Consider the following 18,110-nt stretch of genomic DNA (forward strand, 5'->3'; position numbering starts at 1 on the left):
TACCCACTGCACATGAGAAACCACTCCAAAATCTTAGACAACTGGGCTCCGCTGGGCAGTTTTTCTCTTCCACATGGTGTTGATGAGGGTATGCATGTGGCTGCATTCAGCCGGCAGTTCAGCTGGGGGTGAAATGTCCAAGATGACTTCATTCACATGTGTCGTGCTCAGCTGGAGTTTCTAGAATATCTTGAGGAGTTGGGTGGGCCTCCCTCTCTCTCCATGTGGCTCCCTAGCAGGGTAGCCAGACAGTGGAAGACAGTGGAAGCCAAAGCCACCAAGCCTCTTAAGGCTTAGACCAGAACCAGCAGAGTCATTTATACCACATTCTTTGGTCAAAGCAAGTGACAGGACCAGCCAGATCCAAAGAGAAGAGAAATAGAATCTACCTCCTGATGGAAGAAACAGCATGCTCAGGCAAAGACAGGAGGATTTGTTGGCAGCCATCTTTGTGGACAATCCACTACCCAGCACCACGGTGGGGATCAGAGTTCAGCTGTCCTCCTGCCAAGAGGTAGGATTAGATAAGAAAGTCTTATGAATGGTGTTAGGATAATGCTAAGGGCTGTGGCACACAGCAAATGCTCAGTAAGTGCTGATTATTTTTAATCATTATTATTCTTTTAACAACTTTTTGAGACAGTCACTGGTAGTGCTGGTACTGTATCCACTTTACAGTAATACATGGAATAAATGAACTTTCTGGCCTCTCCCAATTTTAACACTGTGACTCTTTGAGACCCTTTCCAGATATTGGAAGTTGAGGCTTAGGAAGATTGAGTGACTTATTTCGGTCACAGTCTTAGCTAACCAGACCATGGTGAGGTCCACATTCAAAGATGTCTTCCTCTACTAAATACACTGCTTTTCATTCATTCCTTTAATAAGTAGTGTATTGTATTGGGCACTTGCCATCTACCCGAAGAAGTATACATAAGTATATAATGACAATTATTTATTGTATACATACTACGTAACATTATGTCATTGAATCCTCATCATAAATTTATTATAATCCCGAACCTATTTTGGCAATAAGGTGGAGTAAGGTTAAATAAAAGACAGGATCCTACCCTCATAGTGATTACAATCTATTAGAGAGGATGTAAAGTAGTCAAACAAATAATTATATATTTAATTACAAATTATTCCCGGAGTTGGGCGGTTTTTGAAGTCCTGGTACCAATTCCACTCATCCAATCAAGGCCTCAGGTAACCCTGGCAACGGATCTCCTGCCAATAGTAAAGATGGCGTCCAGAGTACAGGCGCGTTACGCACACCCCCATTACCCACAATACAGTGGGGGGGAAAGAGAAGGAGGAGGACGAAGAGGAGGAGGAGGAGTAGCAGTTTCTGCCAGGACTTAATATGGCTCCCATAGTTACACCATCCGCTCGTCACCTCATCAGCGACCTCACCGCTCAGACCGGGCTGCAGATCAGGAGCGAAGTCTTCTCGCCCCTCCGCTGACCACGACTACAGAAGAGTTTGAAGTCAGGCAGCACCCAACGGAGTTAAACTCCGTAACCAGGGAAACACCACTTCCGCTGACGTCATTACGGCGACACGTGGATCCAAGATGGCGACGGTGATGGTGAGTGAAAGAGACTCCGGGAGCCAGAGCTGGAGCTGGGCCCTCCGGGGGATCCCAGGACCTTCCAGCTCCCCATGCCTGGCCCGAGCCACCTCCGGGACCCCTAGCTCAGGCTTGAGGGACGTACCTGACTGGGCTTGTCCTGCCCAAACTCCCCCTACCCGACCCTGGCCCCGCACTCAGGCTTGTCAAGGCCCGGAGTTTTGGGGGAGGCACTCGGTCGGAGGAAAGGTCTCGGACTGTCTCCGCCGGTTCCTATTGCTGCTTTGGTCTCCGCCTCCTGTGACCCCCTTTTTCTAATTTTCACTTCCCAGCCCCGATCCCTCCGAAGAGTCCCCTATTATTCCCACCCTCGCTCCTCCTCCTTACGTCCAGACTTTGCTCTCCGCCTTCCGCCTCCCCTCTGTCCTGACCAGTCCGCGAATGCGACCTCACCTCTGACCAGCCTCCCAGCCCAAGCCCCGTCTCAGATTCTTTCCAGAGGCCTGTCCTCATTTCCATCTTCGACAAGTGTCCCCACCGCGCACAGGTCTTGACTGCCGCCACCCCGGAGCATGACCTTACACCCCTCTCCTCCATTTTCTGTCTCCAGACCCTTCCTAAACATTTATCGGGTCTTCTCTGAATCAACTGTCTGCCTCTCTCCTTGAAAGCTTTTATCCTATTGGTTCTCAAACTTCACTGCGCATAAGACTCTCGGGGTGTGTGGGGGAGGCATGTTAAAAATGCAGTTTCCTGAGCCCCACTCCCAAAGTTCTAATTCCAGAGGTCTAGGTGATGCCCAGGAATCTGCACTTTTATAAGCACTCCAGTGATTATGATGCAGGTGATCTGTGAACTATGTTTTGAAAAACACTCTAGTAGCCTTGTCTGGCTGTCTGCCCCTTGGGTGCCCCTGTAGGGGCACGCAGCTCTTTAGGGAAAAAGTTCAAAGTTCATTAGAATGGATCTCGTTAGGATGAAGGCTGTGTGTGGATAAGGGTGCAGGTGAAAGAGCTGTGCCTGGAAAGTGGATCAGAACTTACTGGCTCCTATACAGAACCCTGGAAACAGAACTATGAAGGAGTGGCCTTTCTTCCAGAAGCTCAGCTCACATTCTGCTTGTCAAGAGACCAGAACCCGAATTGAAGTCACTTCGTCCAGAGTGATATTTCTAGGTCTTCCTGTATATTGCTTCCTCAGCAGATAATTTTATCCTAGGAGTGAATGCAAAGGAAAACACAGAAAAAAAGGAGGTGACATTTGACTTTAGCAAAGGCAGATTCTTGTTTAAATTCTTTGGTGTTGGCTTTCTCCAAACAAGGGCGGGTTACTGGCCAACAATGAGTTTCCCTCCTTCTGTTAACCAACAGATAACATCCTTTTTGTTTACTGAGGGATTCCTTATTTAGAACCTGAGGTCAGGTAAAAGATTTCCCAGCCTTGCCTGATTTCCGTGGTCTCAGATTTCAATTAAACTATGAGTGATATGTCGAAACCAAATTTTTTCTGGACCACATTCAGAACAAGAATGGTATAAGAATGTGATGGGGGAGGAGTCACACCCTCCCTTGCCATAACAAAGAAGGACGATAAAGTGGCATTTATAGCATTGCACTGGGTAATTCCTCCTCCTTTCAGAGGCTTTTAAGAGGTAGTAAGTTAGTAATACGTATTTCTAGGACATGTTGACTTAATCAACAAATATACAACTGCGTGCTCTGTGCCAAGACCTAGGAGTGTAGTTGTGAAGTAGAGGGTTAAGATGCCCAGTGTTGTGGAGCTTATCTAGTCTGAGGAGACAGGCAGTGAACAAGGAAACAAGTAGATAAACAAGACAACGGCACATCGTGGTACATGCTGTGAAGACAGCAAGGCGAAGTGGTAGTGACTGGGGGCAATGGGGTGACACAACTACTTCGGATTACATGGTCAGAGAAGTCTTTTCAGAGGTGACCTGAGTTGAGACCTGACTGACAAGAAGGAACCGGCAAGGCAAAGAGTGTTCCTAGCAGAGGAAATCACAAGTGTAAAGGACCCATGTGGGAAAGAGCGTGGTATATTTGAGGAACACAGAAGGCTGGAGGGGCTGAAGCATGGTGAGGGGTGGGGGCGGGAGGGATTGATACAAGATGGAACTGGAGAGAGGCAGGAGCGGCTGTGTTTCTAAAAGCACGCCTGTAATTGCCCTGGATTGCAGTCTACAGTTGCAGTCTATGGGCTGCATTTTGAAATAGACTGTTCTATTAGGGTGTTTCCCCTTCCCACCCTTCCAGAACATGACATTAGGGGAGCCGGCTTGCTTTCAGCCTGCAGAAAACCATGAAAAGGAGTTGGGATTTTATTATAAGCTCAGTGGAAAGCACAGTGATTCAGTGTATGTCGTGTTGCTTGGGAGTATTGTCCTGTGCTTTCATGGTGGATACAGAAACTGATTTTAAGGAACTGAGGATGTAATGTATACAGTGAGCCACAGAGGCCAGTTTAAAGAGTGCACGTGGGAAACTTTATGTTTGATGCAATAGTGAAAATGCATGGAAGTGAATTTATTACAGAGGGGTTTGTGTAACAGGCAAAGTGGGGTCACAGATAGACTTGAGTTTGGCCTATGTCAAGCACTTTATTACACGGAAGTCAGAACAGTCCCCACACCCTTGTATACATTAACTGTTTCACAACCAGTGGGGATGGTGGGGTGTGGACCTGCTTTGGGGTATATGAGTTTCTGTAGCAATTCATACAACCCAAGAACTAAGCTAGTGGATGCAGTGACCCGTGGGAACAGGCTGGGTTTTTGGAAAGTTAGGGGGCGCCTGGGTGGCTCCGTCGGTTAAGCGGCTGCCTTCAGCTCAGGTCATGATCCCAGGGTCTGGAGCCCTGGGTTGGGCTCTCCGCTCAGTGGGGATCCTACTTCTCCCTCTGGCTGCTGCTCCCCCTGGCTCATTCTCTCTCTCTCAAATAAATAAAATCTTTAAAAAAGAAAAAGGGTTATAGATACAAGTTTCTAGAGATATTTTATGGGCTTTTCCCTCCCTTGCTTTTCTTAGTCATTGGCTCTTCTTCCCAGGGCTTGGGCTGCTACCTCTCAGGTGTGTTAGCACAGTGGGTGTTTCCTAAACTTGCAGGACGAGACTTCTCCCACCATAGCAAGAGATTTAGCTGACATCTGCAGAAGTTCTCTCTAGTTTTTCTGCTTCCCTCCTACTGTGGATTTAGGTAACTTTATAAAGTTACAGGATACCGAGTTGATCCATCTGGGTCTTAGCTGAGAGGCAGGCTCATATCTCATTCTTTATGGAAATACTGAGTTTATGGCATATGCTCTGGGGAATATTATTTTGGTGAAACTTGGAAATTGTCCTCCGAGTACGTTTGTAGGCATCACAGGAGTCTGGAAACCTGCATTTGGAGAATAAAACTGTGTGCTTCTCTCACATCTATCATTGTCCATACTGTCCAGGTTTTCTCTTTTTCCTTTATTGGATATAATTCATATACCCTAAAATTTATCCTTTTGAAATAGACAGTATAGTGGTTTTTCATATATTCACAAAGTTGTGCAACCTTCACCACCATTTACTTCTAGAACATTTCATCACCCAAAAAGAAACCCATTAGCAGTCACTTCCCACTCCCCACTCTCCTCAGTCCCTGGCAATCACTAGTCTACTTTGTGTCTATATAAGAATTGCCTATTCTGGACATTTCATATAACTGCAGTCATAGAATATGTGGTGTTTTGTATCTGGGTTTGTTGTTTTTTTTAAGACAAAATAATGTTTTCAAAGTTCGTGTTACAGCAGGTGTTGGGACTTCTTTCCTTTTTGTGGCTGCATAGTATTCCACTGTGTGGATACACCACATTTTGTTTAGCCTTTCTTCTGTTGATGGACATTGGGATTTTTTTTTCTACTTTTTGGCTGTTGTGAATGTTACTGTGAACATTTATGTGTACATATGTGTTTCTGTGGGAACACATATTTTCAGTTTTCTGCTCTCTAGGAGTAGAATTGCTAGGTCAGTTGACAGTGGTCTGGGGTTATTTGGGTTTGATCCAGTCTGGAGGCAGGGGAATGGGCTGAATGACCACAAGGTTCATTTGAGCAGATGGAGGCAGTGCTAGGCAACCCCCGCAGCCCCGGTCAGAAGCACAGGCACTGTTTCTCGTGGCGAAGTCTGGATGGCAGACGCCTGGAACAGGAGGCAGGAGGCCTGCACTCTGCCACCGGTCCCATGAGCGGGAAGTTGCCATCTTGTCTGGGCCCCTCGTGTGGGCTGGAATCAGCCCATGGAGGGTGGAGTCCTGGAGCGGGAGGCCGCAGTCTAGGGCTTAGTCCGAGCACTGACACTGATCCACCGTGTGACCTGGGGTGAATCACTTTGGCATTTTTTGGTCTGTAGCCACGTATGACATATATGAAATGAAGGTTTGGACTTGATGGTTTCAAAATTTCAGGTTGAAACTTCTGCAGTTTAAAATACTCGAATTTAAGTTTGTTTGTTTTCCATGCTCCTAGTTTCTGTAGTCTTTCCAAGCTGCTGTCTATTGGTTGTGCTGTCTCTTTGATCTCTCCAGTTGCCCTACCTGGCATGAATTGGAGCCGCTGTGTCCTTGGAGCTAAGGTGCCAACACCAGGCCCTGGGTCAGATGTTTTTCTCCGAGCAGTCCCTTTAAAGGCGTGCCTTCATCCTCTCAGGAAGTTCAGAGGAGGCTGAGACAACATTAAGTTGCCTCTTGGTTTCTCTTTTACAACTTGGACAAAAGTTCCCCTTTGATCTTGGCATTAAAGAAGCGGGTCGCAGAATGTTGGAGAAGGTCGAGTTTTGATCTCTGGGCACTGGCAGGAAGGTGGGAAGGACCCACGATGAGCAGGGCCATCTGGCCACAGACGAATGATAGCCACCTACCACCCCCAACCTGCTTTGATCCCTGAACCATTTGCTGACACTAGTGTTTCCCAAATGGGGCACTGTTGGGAACACCCAGGGCTTCTCAGTTCCATCTCAGTCCTCTTCATTGCTTCCTTCTCTGCCTTCCTAACATGATTTCTCACCTATGCCTGAACATTAAACTGACAGGCCTCCCACTGTCTGAAATCCCCAGGTTTTGTGTTCAGAGGATATGCTGGGTGCTACTAGCAGTTCTTAAAAAACAAAATCAAAACACAAGTTGGAACTGAATTCTTAAGCCAGTTTAGAGGGGCCTTTGGGTGCCCTGGAAAGTCACTTACCGTCTCTGAGCCTCAGTTTCTCCTCATGGTACACCAGATGCTGTAAGTTTGGCAGTCCATGGACCACATGTTCACGTGGACTGGATTTGGGGTAGTTTGGTTTAGTTTGGTTTGGTTTGCTTTTGACTGGCACCAGACTTACAAGTTTTTGAGTTGGTCGCCAACATTTAATTGGGAGATTTCACATTTAAAAGCTTCTAGGTTTTCATTATGTTTTGAGAATTTGGGCCCAGATTCCCTATCAGGGGCATTCCCCACATAGGACCCAGTTCATCACTTCCTTCTCGGTGCCCTCCTGTATCACTCTGATTGGTTTCACCGTGTGGGTCACGTGCATGGTCCCACTAAGTGTTTGAATTTGCTATAAGATAGTCTCTCTATAAAGTGTTTCCTGCTCTCACATTCTAATTCAAAAGCTGTTAAAGGTGTGTGGTAATCCCCTATGTGACCTGATTTCAAGGGGGAAAAAATTCTGCTCACACAGTACATTTCAGTTGATAAACCATATGCCCATCCAATATTCCATGTGATCCTTATGAAAGCCCATTTTACAGATGAAGAAACTAAGGCTTGGTCTAAGGACCTGGGCTAGAATTTGACACTGTGATTGATTTCATAACTTTGGACAAACTATTTTTTTTAAGCCACAGTTAACCATTCTAAAAATCTTTGTGCATGTGTGGTAAAAAAATATATATATATCAAAAAGTATCATTTTAAGTTTTTGAAGCATACAGTCCGGTGGCATGAATTACATTCACATAGTTGTGCAACCGTCACCACGATCCATCTTCAGAACTTTTTATTATCCCATACTGAATCAGCTTCCTTACTTTTAAAATGAGGGGTGACACTGTCCTCAAAGGATTATTGTGATTATTAAATAAAATATGAGATGAGAGCGCCTGGCACAAAGAGAGCTCTCTGTAATTTTTCTATTCCAAAGTTTGAAGTCTTGCAGAGGTGAACCATTTAAGCCTGTTGCTTCAACTAAGTGAGCGTTCTTTTATAAATGCCCAAAGGGGAGAGGGAAGGTCAGTGCAGTGCTTGTGTTTTATTTCTGCCCTTTTTGGCCTCAAGGTTTAGGTCTGGTTGTCTGTTGCTTGCTTGGTGAGGGTAGTTACTAATTTCACTTGGACTTCCACAGCTGCCTGCGGGTTTTTCCCTACTCCAGAGAACAGCTTGGAGTCTTTCTGTGTATCTCTGCTCAACGGCAACTCTGTATCTCTGGGCTCTGAAATAAAGGCTACATTTTCAGAGCCTCCTGTGGCTAATTTGGTTCTTTTTTTTTTTTTTTTTTTTTTTTTTTTTTCTTTTTTCCTCTGTGAGTTCTTTAGCTCCATGGCGGCTGCTTGGTAAGTGGTCCTGAGCTGTCATTAGCCATCTTGCATGTGTGTTTGAGTTCTTGGGGAGCTTTAACTGATTGTGATTGGATAATTGATTTCAGCTAACTGTTGGCAAACTGTGCCCCACAGCCTTTTTCTTTCTTTCTTTTTTCCCTTTTTTTCTTAATCTGGGGAGCAGTTACTACATGATCTTAAAATGGTAACTCTGTCTTTGAGAGGGAAATACAAGAATCTAGCTTACTGTTCAGGAATGTGCTACTTTTGCGGCAGGAAATGTATGGACTAGGAACCAGGAACCAGAAAGGCTGTTCAGACAGGCCAGACTCAATCGCTAGGTGATGCTATTTATGGGAAAGAAGACTGCAAGGCAGGGGGCTCCAGAAGAGAAAAGGTGAACTTCTGGCCACAGAGAAATGTGAGTGAATGAACTAATTTTTAGTTCGCAGGAGGAAACTTTTTTTTTTTTGAAGTTCATTGTTCGTACCTCTCAAACTGGGTAGAGCAAATTTTAGGAGGTGAGGGGGTACTTTCGAGTCCTAGCAGTTCTTCATCAGGTCCTTGGGAGAGTTTTTTCTACATGCCCAGCCCCCCAAGAATAAAATAGATAGGGAGGGCAAGACCTTGATTCTTGGGTCTCTTGAGCTTTATAACTTTCCAGATCACCCATATCTACAGTGATGTGTTAGATTACAGCATGAAGAGCTTCTAGATTGCTGTCACCTTGCTTCTTGACACGCTGCTTTTGCTGTCTCGTGACTTGGAAACCAAGTGAAGCAAAATAATGTTGAATGGGCTAGTTCACAGGTTAGGACTCCTACTCCTTTCTTGGCTCTGAACAGGCATTTGCTAAATACTTAGTTGGCTTTTTCAGACTGAACTTCACATGGAAGTTCCTATGATGATCAATTGAAAATTAAAGGAAGATACAAAGGACTTTCCCAAGAAGCAGGTATTTTGCTACTCCCCAGCTTCCTTACAGAAACAAACTACAGGTCATACATTCTCTATCAGGCTGCCTGGGCTGCAGAAGTAATGAAGTGAAAGAGTCACAAGAGGTTTGAATGGTAACCAGTACAAGGGTCTTATCTGGGGCCCATGAACTTCTAGGACCTTGATCCTCCTGGAATCATACATCAGATTGTGTTTGGAGTGTTTTTTCTGGGAATAGGGTCTGTAACCTTTTTTTTTTTTTTTTAATTGAAGTATAGTTGACACACCATGTTGTATTAGTTTCAGGCACACGACATAGTGATTCAACAACTTGATTCAGCAACTCTAAACCTATGCTTACTACAGTGTAACTACCATACAACATTGTTACAGTATCCTTGACTGTATTCCATGTGTCCTACCTTAGGTCTGGTGATGTACAAGATTCTCAGAGGGGTCTACAATACTCTCCCTACGGTTAAGAACTGACCTGGTCTGGTTACTCACATGTCTTTCCCTGGGGGCTATGCGAATCTTCTCTGTATCGTTCCAGTTTTGGTGTATGTGCTGCCGGAACGAGCACTGGTTATTCACATATCTGTTGCCAGAATCCCCTCTGGATTGTTCTTACCTTACAGCTCCCATTTTCTGTACATTTTCAGGGGAATTTGCCCAAGTATTTTCAGAGGCAGCCCATTTCCTTCTCCTTCTTAAAATATAAATTTTTATTTTGAATATGGGTGATCCATGTACATGGAAAAAAGTTAAGATAAAAAAGCTATAAAAGAAAAGAAAGTCACCCAGCTACTCCCAGTTCATTCATCAAAGGTATCAAGTCTTTGATTAAAATTTTTTTCCCCAGAACATTTTTGTACACATAAAAATGTCTGTTTAAAAAAATACTTTTTAGGGGCGCCTGGGTGGCACAGCGGTTAAGCGTCTGCCTTCGGCTCAGGGCGTGATCCCGGCGTTATGGGATCGAGCCCCACATCAGGCTCCTCTGCTATGAGCCTGCCTCTTCCTCTCCCACTCCCCCTGCTTGTGTTCCCTCTCTCGCTGGCTGTCTCTATCTCTGTCAAATAAATAAATAAATAAAATCTTTAAAAAAAAATCTGTATATTAAAAAAAATACTTTTTATTATAAAAAATGTTCAACATCTACAGAAGTAGAAGAAATAGTATAAGGAACTCCCATAACCTATCACCCAGATTCAACAATTACCATTGTATTGCCAGACTTGTTTCAACTGTGGCAAGAACTCCCTTGAGCTGGTTTTTTTTCTTCTTCAGGTTTATAAAGATGTCACTTAACACCATAAAATGACTGATTTTAAGTGTATAGTTCAATGAATATAGTTCATTTACTTTATGAACTGAATATTATGAATAATATAGTTCATTCATTTATCATTCAAATGACTTATTTTAAGTGTGTAGTTCAGTGAATATAGTTCATTCAGTTTTAGTGAATGTATAGACTTGTGCTCATCACAATGACACAAAATTTAGACCATTTCTGTCACCCCAGCAGGTTCCCTTTCAGCCAAGGGGTTGACACTTGGAGTCAGTCCCTGTTCCCACACCAGCCAACCGCTGATCTCTCTGTCTCTAGATTTGCCTTTCTTGGGCATTTCACATAAGTGTTATCATAGACCATATAGACTTTTGCATCTGGCTTCATTAACTTGGCATAACGTTTATGGGGTTCGTCAGTGCTGTAACAGGAATTGGTAGTTCACTTCTTTTTATTGCTGAATACTATTCCATTGCATGACTGTACTGCATTTTGTTTCTCCCTTCACCAGTTGATGGGTGTTTGGATTGTTTCCAGCTTTGGACTTTTGTGAGCAAAGCTATTAGGAACATTCATGTACAAGTCTTTGTATGGAGAACTATTTCCTCTTCTCTGGGGTAAATGCCTAGGATGGGAATTGCCAGGTAGTATGGTAAGTTTATGTTTCACTTTTTTAAAGATACTGCCAAACTTTCCCATGGCTTTACCATTTTATATTCCTATCAGTATATGAGGATTCCAGTTTCTCCATCTTCATCCACGCTTGTTATCGTCTGTGTCTTTGAGGTTAGCCATTCTCGTGGGTGTGTGGTGTGCCTTATTGTGGGTTTGGTTTGCATTTCCTAATGATGAATGATATTGAACGTCATCGCATGTGCTTATTAAGCCAGTTGTATAGATCTTTTGTACAGATCTTTTGTCCATTTTTTAAATTGGGCTGTTTGTTTTATCATTAAGTTGTAAGAATTTTTTTATGTATTCTGGATACAAGTCCTCTATCAGATAGGTGATTTACAAAGATTTTTCCTCTAGCCTGTGGCCTTTCATTTTCTTTTTTTTAATTTTAAAAAATTGAAGTAGAATTGACATTCAGTATTACTAGTTTCAGTTGTACAACATGATGATGTATTTTATATACATTACAAAATGCATACCATTGCACGTGTAGTTACCCTCTGTCACCATGCAGAGATATTACAATATTACAGTATTTTTGACTGTATTTCCTATGCTGTACTTCACATCCTCATGACTTACTTATTTTATTTTTTTAAGATTTTGTTTATTTATTAGAGAGTGAGAGCACGATCAGGGGGAGAGACAGGCAGAGGGAGAGGGAGAAGTAGGCTCCCCACTGAGCAGAGCGCCCAAAGCAGGCCTTGATCCCAGGACCCTGAGATCATGACCTGAGCCGAAGGCAGGTGCTTAACCAACTGAGCCACCCAGGCACCCCTGGACTTATTTATTTTATATAGCTGGAGATTTGTACCTCTTAATCCCCTTCACCTGTTTTGCCCATCCCCCCATCCCACCTCCTCTGGCAACCATTGGTTTGTTCTGTGTATTTATGAGTCTGCTTCTGTTTTGTCTGTTCGTTTGTTTTGTTGTAGATTCTACATATAAATGAAATCATATGATATTTGTCATTGTTTGACTTATTTCACTTAGCATAATACCCTCTAGGTCCATATCTTTCTTTTTTTTTTTTTTTAAAGATTTTATTTATTTATTCGACAGAGATAGAGACAGCCAGCGAGAGAGGGAACACAAGCAGGGGGAGTGGGAGAGGAAGAAGCAGGCTCATAGTGGAGGAGCCTGATGTGGAGCTTGATCCCATAACGCCGGGATTATGCCCTGAGCCGAAGGCAGACGCTTAACCGCTGTGCCACCCAGGCACCCCTCATTTTTTAAATATATCTTTTGAAGTATATAAGTTTTAAATTTTGATGAAATCCATTTTATTAATTTTTAAAATATAGATTATGCTATTGCTGTTGTATCTAAGACATCTTTGCCTCACTCAAGGTCACAAAGATTTTCTTGTAACTGTTCTTCAGAAGTTTTATAGTTTTTGCTTTTCTATTCAGGTCTAAGATACTTTTTTTTTTTTTTTAAGATTTTATTTATTTATTTGACAGAGAGACGGCGAGAGAGGGAACACAAGCAGGGGGAGTGGGAGAGGAAGAAGCAGGCTCCCAGTGGACGAGCCTGATGCGGGGCTCGATCCCAGAACACCGGGATCACGCCCTGAGCCGAAGGCAGATGCTTAACGACTGAGCCACCCAGGCGCCCCTAAGATACCTTTTGAGTTAATTTTTGTGTATGGTATGAGATTCTTTTTCTCGCGGCTACCCAAGTGTCCAAGAACCGTTTATTGAAGACTGTCCTTTCCCTATTGAATTGCCTTGGCAACTTTTTGAAAATCAATTTACTATAAACATATACATTGATTTCTGAACTTTTAATTCTGTTCCTTTGATCTTTATGCATATCCTTACCACACTATCTTGATTACTGTAGCTTTATAATAAACTTAGGAATATAATAAGCTTAGAATTTGTTTATTTTTAAAAGTTGTTTTGGGGGGGCGCCTGGGCGGCGAAGTCGTTAAGCGTCTGCCTTTGGCTCAGGGCGTGATCCCGGCGTTCTGGGATCGAGCCCCACATCAGGCTCCTCCACTGGGAGCCTGCTTCTTCCTCTCCCACTCCCCCCTGCTTGTGTTCCCTCTCTCACTGGCTGTCTCTCTCTCTGTCAAATAAATAAATAAAATCTTTAAAAAAAATAAAAATAAAATAAAAGTTGTTTTGGATGTTCTGGGTCCTTTGTGTTTCCAAATAATTTTAGGGTTGACTTGCCAGTTTCTACAAAAAAGCCTGCTGGGATTTTGATAGAGATTGCCTTGAATCTGTAGATCAGTTTGGAAACAATTGCCATCCAATCAATATTGAGTCTTCCAATCCATGAAAATGGAATGTCTCTCCAGTTACTTAGAATGTTTTGTAATTTTCAGTACAGAAGTTTTTTAAAAAAATTTATTCCTAAATATTTTATTCTTTTTGAAGATATTATAAATGGAGCTTTTTTTTTTTTTTTAAGATTTTATTTATTTATTTGACAGAGACAGCAAGAGAGGGAACCCAAGCAAGGGGAGTGTGAGAGGGAGAAGCAGGCTTCCCACTGAGCAGGGAGCCCGATGCGGGGCTCGATCCCAGGACCCTGGGATCATGACCTGAGCCAAAGGCAGACACTTAACAGCTGAGCCACCCAGGCGCCCCATAAATGGAGCTATTTTCTTAATTTAATCTTGGGGTTGTTTGTTGCTAGTATGTGGAAATACAGTTAATTTTTATATGTTGATCTTGTAGTTTCTGACCCTACTTTATTAGTTCTAGTACTTGTTTCGGGGGTTCCTTAGGATTTTGTAAATACAAGATATGTGATCTACAAGTAAAAGATCCTTTACTTCTTTTCAATATGGATGCCTTTAATTAATTAATTATTTGCTTCAGTGCACATTATTTGCATTTATGTAGCACAGTGTTGAATAGAAATGACAAGAGTGGACATCTTTGCCTTGTCAGTCATCTTAGGAAGAAGCATTCAGTCTTTCACCATTAAGTATGATGTTGGCTGTGGGTTTTTCATAGCTGCTCTTTATCTGATTGAGGAAGTTCCTTTCTATTCTTAATTTGTTGGGAGGTTTTACCATGAATATGTGTTCGATTTTGTCAAGTGCTTTTACTTTGTGAAGATTTTGGGGTTTTGTTTTGGGGTTTTGTTTTTTAAGATTTTATTTATTTATTTATTTATTTATTTATTTGACAGAGAGAGTGGGAGAGGGAGAAGCAGGCTCCCCACTGAGCAGGGAGCCCGATGTGGGGCTTGATCCCAGGATCCTGAGATCATGACCTGAGCCGATGGCAGATGCTCAACCAGCTGAGCCATCCAGGCACCCCAGATTGTGTGGTTTTGTCATTTATTTATATGGGTACATTGGCTCAGATATTGAGCCAACCTTGCATTTTTGGGGTAAACCCCACTTGGTCATGATGTATAAACCTTTTTATATATTGCTGGATATGATTTGCTAATATTTTGTTAAGGATTTTTTCCGTCTGTTTTCATGAGGACTATATGTAAGTTTCCTTTTCTTGTGATGTCTTTGGCTTTGGTACAGGTTTAAAAAAAATTTTTTTTTAGATGAGTGAGATTATACTATACACTCACTGCTGTACGTCTTATTTATTTTATAATTTATAACTTATGCTGGGAGTCCTTCAAAAATGATTCTACCTTCCATTTAAGTATGGAGGGCTAAATTGCCCTCCCCAAACACTGTACCAGTTTATCTGTATTTAGTATATTCAAATTTTTTAAAGCCTTATGACTCTAATGGGTAAAAAAATCAGATGCCATTATTTTGATTTGCATTTTTTAAGTTACGAATGATGTTGACCATCTTTTTGTGTTTGGCCTTTTGTGCTTTTTTTTTTTTTTAACTGCCCATTCATATACTTTTGGGTTGTCTTTGATTGGTTTATCAGAGCTTTTGGTATACTGAAGGAATAGTCCTTTGTCTGTGGTGTGTGGTAAATATTTTTACCCAAATTGTGTTTTTCTTTGTCTGTGATGTATATATTTTTAAAATTTTCTTCCTTCTTCCTATGTATCCTTTTTCTTCATAGTTTCTGGGTTTTGTTTCATTCTTAGGAAACTTTCCATGTCAAGATTGTTTAAAAGTATATCTGGGGGTGCCTGGGTGGCGCAGTCGTTAAGTGTCTGCGTTTGGCTCAGGGCGTGATCCCAGCATTCTGGGATCGAGCCCCACATCAGGCTCCTCTGCTAGGAGGCTGCTTCTTCCTCTCCCACTCCCCCTGCGTGTGTTCCCTCTCTCACTGGCTGTCTCTCTCTGTCAAATAAATTTTAAAATATCCCCCCCCCCAAAAAAAGTATATCTGTATTGGGGTGCCTGGGTGGCTCAGTCAGTTAAGCATCCAACTCTTGATTTTCGCTCAGGTCCAGATCTCAGGATTGTGAGATTGAGCCCTGCATCAGGCTCTGCACTGGGTGTAGGGCCTGCTTGAGATTCTCTCTCCCTTTCTCTCTTCCCCTTCTCTAAAAAATAAAATAAAATATTTAAAAGTATATCTGTATTTGCTTCTAACACTTCTATTTCAGTTTGTATGTTTAAGTCTTTTCTGTCTTTGGATAGCCCTGTGTTTTAATATTTAGTAGAATGCAGTCATCATTCAGTGTTGGCTGCCATTGTTATCAGGATCATCGTTCCATGCTCATCATCTTTTAATGAAGCTCACGTGCCTGAAAAGAGCGTACCTGTTCCTCTACCTTCTGACCTTGGGCAAGGTATTTAATCTCTGGGTCTCGAGTTAACTAGCAGTCATCCGTGAAATGGAGACAGCAATCCCCAGGCAGCTGTAGTTGTGGGAATGGTGCAAGTCAGCGTTTGTAAGTGCTTAGCATAAAGTAGGGACTCGTAAATGGAAAGGACTGTGTGCCACAGTACCTTGTGCTTACTTGGCCGGTGCTCAATGACTGTATGGCTTCTTGTTTCTTTTTTGTGGTGTTTTCCACCAGGGTGAGTATAATCCTCATTTTTGTGTCTTTTTGTTTGTTTTTGGTTTTTGTGTGTGTACTCATGCTATTGGTTTGAGAGTTTGGAACAGAAGCCTCTTGGAGTCTTTCAACTGTCTAAGCTGTCAGGGAGCCCTTCAACTGTCCAGGGCAGCCTCTCTCTGCTAAGATTGGAGGATTCTGTTTCACAAGAAGGTAGAATTGGAGTAACTTCTTAGATTTAATTGGCTTGATGACTACAGATTGTAATCCTCTGCCCTGGCTTCAAATCACATATTAGATAAGGCAAAAAGGCCTGGTATCTGGCTTTCTGGGAGAGAAAAATTTTGATTAGCAAGAAATAATGATGTCAACTGTGGGCTTTTCATATATGGCCTTTATTGTGTTGAGGTAAATTCCTTCTATACCTTTTATGTTGAGAATTGAAATCATGAATGGATGTTGAACTTTGTCATACTCTTTCACTGTGTCTATAGAGATGATCGTGTGGTTTTTTCTTTCATTTTATTAATGTGGTGTATCACACTGATTGATTTGCATGTATTGAACCATCCTTGTGTCCCAGGGATAAATCCCACTTGATTTTGGTGTACGCTTCTTGTAATGTGCTGTTAAATTCAGCTTGCTAGTATTTTACTGAGAAGTTTTGCATCTGCGTTCATCAAGGATATTGGCCTATAGGTTTCTCTTGGTACCTTTGTCTGGTTTTGGTATCAGGGTGATGCTCACCTCATAAAATGAGTTTGGAAGTATTCCCTCTTTTATTTTTGGAAGAGTTTAAGAAGAATTCTTTATTGAACATTTGGGAGAATTCACCTGTGAATGGTAGTCTTAGATTACTGATTCAGTCCCCCTTATTTATCGGTCTGTTTTGGTTTTCTGTTTCTTCTTGATTCTGTTTTAGGAGATTATACGTGTTTCTAGGAATTTATCCATTTCTTCTAAGTTACCCAATTTGTTGATGTATGATTGTTTATAATCCTTTTTATTTCTTTGGCGCCCGTTATACTGCCTCCTCTTTCAATTCTGATTTTATTTGAGCCTTCCCTCTTTTTCTCTCGTTGGTGCTGCTAAATTTCATTTCGTTTCACTTAGTTTGTTGATTTTTATCTTTTCAAAAAAAACCAACTCACCTCTGTTGTAGGGTTTTTTCTGTTTTTAAAATTCTTCTTTTTATTTATTTCTGCTTAATCTTTATTATTTCCTTCTTCTGCAAACTTTGGGCTTCATTTGTTATTTTTCTGGATCCCTGAGGTGTTAAGTTAGGTTTTTTGGGATTTTTTTTTTTTTTTTTTTAATGTAGCAGTTTACTCCTGATACTGCTTTTGTTGCATTCTGTAAGTTTTGGTATGTTTCATTTTTATTTTCTTTTGTCTGAGGTACTTTTAAATTCTCATTTGATTTCCTCTTTGACCCAATGGTTGTTTAGGAGTGTGTTTTTGGTTTTTTTTTTTTAAGATTTTTATTTATTTGTTTGGCAGAGAGGCAGCGAGAGAGGGAACACAAGCAGGGGTGTGGGAGAGGGAGAAGCAGGCTCCCAACTGAGCAGGGAGCCCGATGTGGGGCTCCCAGAATGCTGGGATCATGACCTGAGCTGAAGGCAGACGCCCAGTGACTGAGCCACCCAGGCGCCCAGGAGTGTGTTGTTTAATTTTCACATATTTGCCTAGTTCCCATTTTTTGTTATTGATTTCTAGTTTTATTCCATTGCAATCAGAAAAGAGTGATGGAGTGGTTTGGTCTTCTTAAATTTGTTAAGACTTATTTTGTGAACCTACCATGTGATCTGTCCTGGAGAATGTTCTGTGTGTACCTGAGAAGAATGTATATTCTTCTGCTATCAGGTGGAAGGTTCTATATATGTTTGTTAAGTTCATTTGGTCTGCAGTTTTTTTTGAGTCAGCTGTTTATTGATTTTCTGTCCAGATGTTCTAGCCATTATTTTAAGTGGGATATTCAAGTTCCCTACTATTATTGTGTTGCTGTCAATTTCTCCCTTCAGATCTGTCAATATTGGCTTTATACATTTAGGTGCTCTGATGTTGGGTATGTATGTATTTATATCTCTTATATCTTCCTGTTGAGTTGACCCTTTTGTCATTATATAATGGCCTTCTCTGTTTCTAGACACTGTTTTTTGTGT

At 42.0% G+C, this 18,110-nt stretch overlaps 1 protein-coding gene and 1 non-coding gene across 2 annotated transcripts in view; one reads left to right on the plus strand and one right to left on the minus strand.

Annotated features, from left to right (window-relative positions):
• Nucleotides 1-906: 906 nt before the first annotated feature.
• TM9SF4 (transmembrane 9 superfamily member 4) overlaps nt 907-18,110 on the plus strand; it is a 52,393-nt gene continuing 35,189 nt past the window's right edge. The window contains exon 1 of the mRNA XM_008703226.2: nt 907-1,595. Within this exon, the coding sequence (XP_008701448.1) occupies nt 1,581-1,595 (15 nt within the window). The 5' untranslated portion in view covers nt 907-1,580. The remainder of the gene's footprint in view (nt 1,596-18,110) is intronic.
• LOC121104668 lies at nt 9,562-9,664 on the minus strand. The gene has a single exon (XR_005837018.1). It is a non-coding gene; the product is annotated as a U6 spliceosomal RNA (small nuclear RNA).

Source organism: Ursus maritimus, unplaced genomic scaffold (assembly GCF_017311325.1).
Source record: "Ursus maritimus isolate PB19 unplaced genomic scaffold, ASM1731132v1 scaffold_22, whole genome shotgun sequence".
In the NCBI taxonomy this organism is placed as follows: Eukaryota; Metazoa; Chordata; class Mammalia; order Carnivora; family Ursidae; genus Ursus; species Ursus maritimus.